We start from the raw sequence: 7961 nt of genomic DNA, 5'->3' as shown, positions 1-7961 counted from the left end.
CATCATTGGTGATTTATCACATTTGCAGCATTTTATTTGAAACATCTTAGGGTTTCAATTGGGTTAAATTTTTATTGGTCTCCTATTTTAAAAGCCACGTTAGAAATGAAAAAAGAAAAATACTAAAAATACTACAAAATACTCACAATAAATGTGATTATGAGTGTAATTGATAAATTTCAACAACTTAATTTATTTGTGTTTGAATTACTTTTTTATGTGATTAGTGATATGTCAGTTAAATCTATAATAAAATTTGTGGTATTTTTAGCATCACTCTAAAAAAAAAAGTACCAATTATTTAAAAAGTGTTATATTTTTATAAAATTTTGGGCTTTTTACTAAGGGAGATGGGGCCTTTTTTTAGTGAAGAAATTTTTTATTTGTTGTGGGCCTTAGGCCTAGGCCTAAGTTGCCTAGGCCTTGAGCCGGCACTGTACACGGATTCTCTCATGAATAACAATCATTGCTTCCGCTAAGACTATCTTGACTAGCAGCTACTGTTGGCAATGGATTTCACATCGATTCTCCATATTTCCATTTGACGTAACATATATACTCAAACCTAAAACATTTTCTAAGAAGAACAATTATCATAACTCATTATTTGGGAAGCCAATTCAAGTTGATATCTTTTTAGCCACCTCTACTTTAAGCTTGGTGAGGAATTCCTTGATAGACTCCCATAACTTGGCCCTTTCTTCGTCACATACCACAAGCTCTAATTGCTTAAGCTCCATGGTTGATTCTGGCAACGAATTACGCAATCTCAAGCAACCTTTCATGTTGAGCACTTTTAAATTACACAACTCACCAAAATGTTTTGGCAACTTGCTAATGCTTAGGCTGTTAGGCAATCAGATATGTCAAGAATGCTTAACTTATGGAGACTTCTGATTGACTCTGGCTACTCTGACAAATCAGTACAAGACCTAAACCTTAGTACTTCCAAATTCACCAGATTTCCAATTCCTTTGGATAATGCTGACAACTTATGACAATAGGTGATGATGAGTTTTTTTAGGAGGACAATATCAAACAGCCCAACTGGCAATTCCAGCAGATCATTGCAATAGTCAATGCGTATCTCTAATAGATTTGGCAAAGCATTTGAAAGTTGAATAGTACAATTCTCAAAAGCTTTACCAATATTACACATGAACAAGGATATTTTCTTCAAACTCTTCAATGGTACAAGGGTCTTGCAAAGGGAGGAAATTGAAACCTTCTCTAATCTAATTCTCCTACAATTGGGTAGAGACCCGAGCAGTTGAAAATTGCTTATTTCGGCATGAAAGAAACCATAATTAGTGACTATCAAAACCTTGAGTTCATCCATTTTCTCCACAAACTTAGGTAAGGTCTAATTTTGTGTCTGAAAATTCAGAACTAGAACCTCAACTTTGGGTGCTTGAATGTTGCACCAAGTCCATGAGAAAGATTCATCTGCAAAAAGAATTGTACAGAGTGTGATAAGCACTCATTATTATGTAGTTTACATAATGTGCTAGAGAGGAAATGTGCCAACCAGTTGAGAAAGATAATAAGCGAGCATTGATGAGTTTCTGTTTCTTTTCTGTCCACCTCTTTGGTATAAAAGACAAAAGGTATTTTGATCCAAGCCAGACATCATCTAGAATCAACAATATAGGATTAGGTGTAATATGATTCGGCAGTTGTGACAGCTGGTGGATTGCATCATCATCACTTTGAATTTGAAACTCAGGCTGCATGTTCATATAATTAAATAGGTTCTGCACAATGACCTTCACGTTGGGAGTTTTTGAAACGTTCACAAAGAGAATATTGTTCTCAAACATGCCTATCCAAACAGAACGTAGTTAGAAAACTGCCAGAGGCACATTTCATATCTCATAATATTAAACTCGTTATGTTGAAGTCATATGAACAGAATACCCAATCCCAATCGCAGCAAACGGTGAGAAGCGGGAAGAAAAATTATGAGAAACACCACCAATTATGAAGATATGAGAATTGCTTTTTTTTTCTTTTTTAACCATCTCTTTTCTTTTAGTACTTTCTAAGGCAGTAATTCCCAAGGCTGAAATATGCCAAAAACACTGGTATGACTGTTGAAAGGACCAAACAAAAGAATGAAGATAAGTAGCAATGGCATACTTCAAACAGTAGTTCAATTTCTTGAGTGTGAATGCAATCTCACTTTTTCAATGATAGCCAAATATAGAATTGCCTTTTATTTTAATACATTATTTCATTTTAGGATTCAACAAAGAATTTCACAGTGTATTTTGTTTTCGCTACTACCTAACGTTTTACTACTTTACTATGAAGGGTCCACGTACTAGCAGCAGCAAAAGGACAAGCTTTCTACGTTTTCGGTAGAAACCTTTTAAACTTTTCATATATATATATATATATATACATTTTTTTAAATATTAATGAGCACCGTAAAGGGTTTAATAAAGATGATTTATTGTGAGTCTACCTAATGAAAAAAAGATTGTGTTAATGGGTGCCATAAGATGTCGTTAACAACAATTCTTTTGGCAACCTTTTGTCATTTATATAGTTTTATGTTATTTTTTCCAGTTTTATAAGCTGTGTAGCTAGCTTGCTAGAAAGAAAAAAAAATATTAAAATAAACCATGGAGCTTCTTTTATGTATTTTTTTTCATTTATCTAATTTTTTTATTAAATGGGACTCAAGGAAACATTTCCCATAAAAATTGGTATAAATTAATGAAATAACTGAAAATAGTACTAAAGGAACAAGTGAAACTCAAGAAGTTAGCTTTATTAGCTCTACACCTTATAAAATTGGTAAAGAATTGACAAAAGTTAACTTCATTGACATAAAGTTGTTTCTTAACAAGCAACCCAAGGTGACTGTTAATACTATTTTTTTTATTAGATATGCATTTTAAAAATCTAACCATTAAATTATATGTTTTTTATATTCTTTAACAATTATGTCAAATTTCATTCACATCGGATATTATTTACTATTCTATCGATAAACTTATTTATTATACGTAATTTTAGACCTCAAAAATTTTAAATTTAATTATTTGATTGATGATATATGAATGGAATGTGCGATCTAAGATAAATTTTCAAAATTTTTCAAAATTGAGGTTTGTTGGAGAGAAACCTGTCCCACTATAATTAACTTCAAGAATATGCAAACTATATATTTCTTAAGGATCCAGGTCAAGTGCTTCCAGTGCACTGAACCTGGTCTACGGTGCCATGGATCACAATTCCTACGGTGTCCAGTGCCATTGAGCACTGGACCAAACCTCCCACATTTCCTAAAACCATAGCCAAATAGAAAGTAAAATTACACACCGACACACAAAAGACAAGGAAGTACCTTTAATTATCTCATCCTGACAGAGCATTTGGACCAATGTGGTCTTCCCACATCCTCCAGGAGCAGTCAATAGAAGCAGTTGCACCTCCTCCTTCAACAGCAGCGTCTTCAACTCCTTCATTGGCATATCAAACCCAACTGTGAAATCCGGGGGTTCATGAACCGCGAATGACACCTTTGGTGTCTCTACGGATGCGATCGAATCCATTCTCTGGCTAATATCACTCACAATTTTTCTGGTCTCCAACCCAGTCCTTGCATCATGTAATTGCAAATCAACCTGACAGTACCTCAAAATGTCTTCTTCCAACTTAGTAAGTTTGCTTGAGTACTTGAATCTTAAATACAAATTCCACCGTGGGATTTGCAAGCACTCGCGAAACAGCTCCCCACCCTTCGTCATTTCTTCTATCAAGCTTTGTGTTTCCTCTACTGGGCGATTAAGTTGTTGGTTTAATCGTTCTATATCTGTGACCGTAGGCGCTAGACGATCTAACGTGGATTCGAGTCTTTTAAGAATGGGTTTGATCTGACGGGCTTTGCTTACCACATCCTTAACTGCGTCGCGTAACAACGTAAAGACCTGTCCAAATCCTGCCCCAGGAAGAGGCCCTGCAATGCTCAGAGGAATAACTTTGCTTCTTCTTCTTCTTCTTTTTTCTTCAGGAAGATGAATGAGAATTTTATCCAAACAAATGAAATAGTGCAAAACAGTACAAGTAAACTAAGCTAGCAGCGAATCTGATACAAGAATAACTACAAAGATGGAAATCAGTTGAGATCTCAAACCCTTCAATTTCTTCTCAGTTTCTTTGTGCCGATAATAACTAAATGGAACAGAAAATACAAAACATATAAAGTAAACTACTCTTCGCAGATTGACTGACACCATTGAGTTGACTGTACGTGGAAGCCCATTATTTGGATTGCATACAAAACATACCCACAGACCAAATTGTTTTTTTTTCTTTTTCTTCGTCAGTGAATAGTAAATTTCCAAAAATGGGCTAGGCCCAAAATAAAGAAGAAGAAGAAAAAAGATCTGGCTCTCCCCGTGGACGCGAAAGTGGGTTGTGTGTTTGGTTGGGCCACTCTTTTTCTCAAAACCCAGTTTCAATTTTCGCTCGTTTTCCTTTTTTTTTTTTTTTTGGCACAATCGCTAGCCCAAGTAAATTCCCGACCACCCTCTGCTTCAATATACTCGGAAGTCGAACCTCATACATGATAATCGTTTCCCCGATATCTATGTTAATTGTGAGGGTTTTGTGGATGCCTAGAACATGTTTGATGAAATGGGTGAACAAGGATTTGTTCTTTGAACACAATGATATTTGGCTATGCAAATGTGGGGGGAAGATTTAAGAGGCTACAAGCTTGGTTGATGAAATGCTGCAAAGAGATAAATATTCGTGGGCGACAATAATATTATGGTGCGTTCACCATGACTGGCCTAAAGAGGCTTTGGAATTTTACAGAATGAGGTAAAGACATTGGAATTCAAAATCGAGTAAGTTCACTATATCCAGTGCTCTTCCTGCTTTAGATTCTTGGATATATAATGTGGAATGGATTGGATTTAGATGAGGCAGTTTGGAGTGTTTATCAGACATGTATGGGAAATGCGGGAGTATAGAGGAGGCTAGGCAAGATTTTGACAAGATGGTGGATAGGGATGATGTATCTTGGACAGCAGTGATTGATAGATACTGGGGAGGATTGGACTATGGAAGAGGGATTTTCTTTGTTCTTGATGTTGATGAGATTGGTGATTAGGACTAATGGTTTCACGTTTGCTAAGTTTTAAATGCTTGTGTTGATCATGTTGCAGAGGACATAGGCAAGCAAGTTCGTGGCTCCATGACAAGGATAGGGTTTGATCCCCTATCATTTGCAGCAAGTGCTCTTGTTCATACGTATTCAAAGTGTGTTAATATTCAGAACGCAGAAGGGTATTTAAAGGAATGCCTCGACCAGATTTAGTTTCATGGACTTCCCATGCTTGATTAATTTGATAAAGTACTTTGATATTTCCCCTTGATAAAGGAAAAGGATGGATTAACTCGTAAAACAAATCATTCTGCTTGTAACGCTGAGAATATTATTAACCAAATGCCCATGAAACCCAGGGATGGAACCAGGATTTATACCTGCGAGGGCCAAAGCTTAAAACCAAAATAAAAAATTTATGAAAATAAAAACTAACATCTATTTCATATTCAACTAAATACTACATACAAAATAAGTATTTTTTAAACATTTCATACTATAAAACACATCTACAAAGTATAACATATATAATAAGTGTTTTTTATTTTGTGCGCGATTTTTGTTTAGTCTATATATATATATATATATATTTTTTTTTTTGTAGTTAAAGGGGCATAATTTTTATTTTGGGGGGGGGGGGGGGTTGTGTGCAATGGCCCCCCTCTGCCCTCGTGTAGGTCCGCCCTTGATGAAATCTGATAAGATCTTACGGCTTCCCTACTTGGTGGTTGTAGAATTCATGGAAACTAGTTACAAATATAAAAATTGAAATAACCCATGGAATATGCCAAAAGAATGACCAAGTATAAGTGTACATCATTCCGGGCCTCCATAGCTGCATGATGTCTTCATTAGCAAAGCATTCAGCTGTTCTAGCACCTTCCTCGCATCATGGTGAGTGACAGAGAGAGCATCACAAAAACCAATTGAATCTAAGAAGCCCACTTCACTTCTTGTCCCTATAACTAGAGTTTTTTTTTTTTTTGTCTTCTTCTTCTGCTTTGGGGGACAACGCTTAAGCAGGATCAATAGCTTCAAAGAGAATCATATTTGAAAAATAAGGGCCCAATGGCAGCACACTTTAGTAACCTTTCAATGCCATTAAGAATAATTATTCTCAGTAGGGACTTGTATGCATCCTCAAACACCTTGACAATCTGCGCACACTTCGTTCTCTCATGAAGAGCACTCTCATGAGAGCAATCATTAATGCTTCTTCTGAGACAATCTTGACTAGCGCCTACTGTTGGCAATGTCATTGACCTTGATTTTCTGTACTTCCATTTGACTTAACATACTCAAACCTACAAAAGTTTCCAAGAAGAAACAATTCTTGGATATCATTATTTGGGAAGTGATATCAGATATGATGCGTAAACCACAAGAAGCATTTACTTCAAGAAAATAATTTTCAATTCACAAGGTGATAGAGTTTAGAATCCACTAGAAAAGAGAGGACAAAACGTCTATATTTTTAGGGGAAATTACAGTAAACCAAGGTTGTCAAAATCGGGATTCTGTGTAGGATCGTGAGAGGTAAGTAGGATCATGGATCGTAGGATCGGATCGTGGATCGTAGGATCAGATCGTGGATCGTAAGATCCTACCTATTTTCAGATTTTAAGCAAAAAACCTATTGATAGTGACTTTGTATATTATATAATCACTTAAAATATGAATCCATCCATTAAAAAAAAAATTGCATCATAAAATGTAATTTGCACACACTACATTATTCTTATGTCATTCTAATGAAACAAAATATATTTAACTTTTAACATAATGTATTTAAAAAGTTCAGTATATGTTTAATTAGCAACTAAGTATCAAAATATTATCTACACATATGGAAAATGTTTTCCAAATTCTAAGTTCCAAATCTAAAACAAGTTAGGCTAATTAGCATATAAAAACTAGCTAATTACAAATTTACAATATATAATCCAAAAGAGAATTCTCAATCTAAGGTAAACTAGCTAATTACAAATATGAAATCCAAAAAAGAATTCTCATTCTAAGGTTCTTCTAATCTAATCACTGTCATTGTTATATCCCATTTCATCATCTAAATATTTTAGGTTTTATTTTTGAAAACGTTAAACTTAATTATTATAAGTTTTTTTGAGATTTTATGTTAACATAGGGGTAAATTTGGGATTTTAATTCATTATTAGGCTTTTGATAACCCATTGGGCTTTGGGGTTAGGTGGATTATCTTACCCAAATGAATCCCACTTAAAAAAAAAATAAAAATAAAAATAAAAATATCAAGCCAAATGGTAGGATCGGTAGAATCCCATACGATCCTACGATCCTATGCGATCCTACACAATCCTACATACGATTCTACCATTTTTTCGATCCTGTAATGATTTTAAACTTTTTGGTGAGGTGAGATCGTAAAATCGTGCGATTTTATGATCCGGATCGCGATTTTGACAACCATGCAGTAAACCCACCTGTGGTTTGACCCATTTTTACTTTGTCTACCTATGGTTTAAAACTTAACACTTTGCCTATCTGAACTTCAATCCATTTGCTCTCTGTTACCCACTTCACTCTCAAACATTAGAAAAACACTATTTTATTAAAAATCAGAACATAATATAGATCAAAAACACGAACCATTGAAACTTTTCCTTACGAGTTCTAGAAACACGAAACACCCTTGTATTGAGCTAGGGGTTTTGATTTTTTTGATTGTGGTGCATAACACTTTTATGTGAGGGTGAGGTTCCGACTTTAGGTTGTCTTGAGGCATTGAATATGCAAAGATACATCATCACCAGGTACAAAATTTCTGCTTTATGTGGGTTGGGGTTTCAACTTTTAATGGTAG

The 7961-nt window shown here is 34.9% G+C and overlaps 1 protein-coding gene across 1 annotated transcript; it reads right to left on the bottom strand.

Moving 5' to 3' along the window:
* Positions 1–516: 516 nt before the first annotated feature.
* On the bottom strand, positions 517–4178 carry LOC112040534 (probable disease resistance protein At5g66900). The gene is given in 4 exon segments (XM_024073422.2): positions 517–851; positions 854–1446; positions 1529–1822; positions 3356–4178. Coding segments are annotated over 4 exon segments (1521 nt in total). The 5' UTR covers positions 3759–4178; the 3' UTR covers positions 517–620.
* Positions 4179–7961: the final 3783 nt, after the last annotated feature.

This window comes from Quercus suber, unplaced genomic scaffold, assembly GCF_002906115.3.
Source record: "Quercus suber isolate HL8 unplaced genomic scaffold, Cork oak 2.0 scaffold_125, whole genome shotgun sequence".
NCBI classification, from domain to species: Eukaryota; Viridiplantae; Streptophyta; class Magnoliopsida; order Fagales; family Fagaceae; genus Quercus; species Quercus suber.
The sequence above is the reverse complement of the archived record's forward strand: the minus strand, read 5'-3'. Positions and strand labels throughout refer to the sequence as shown.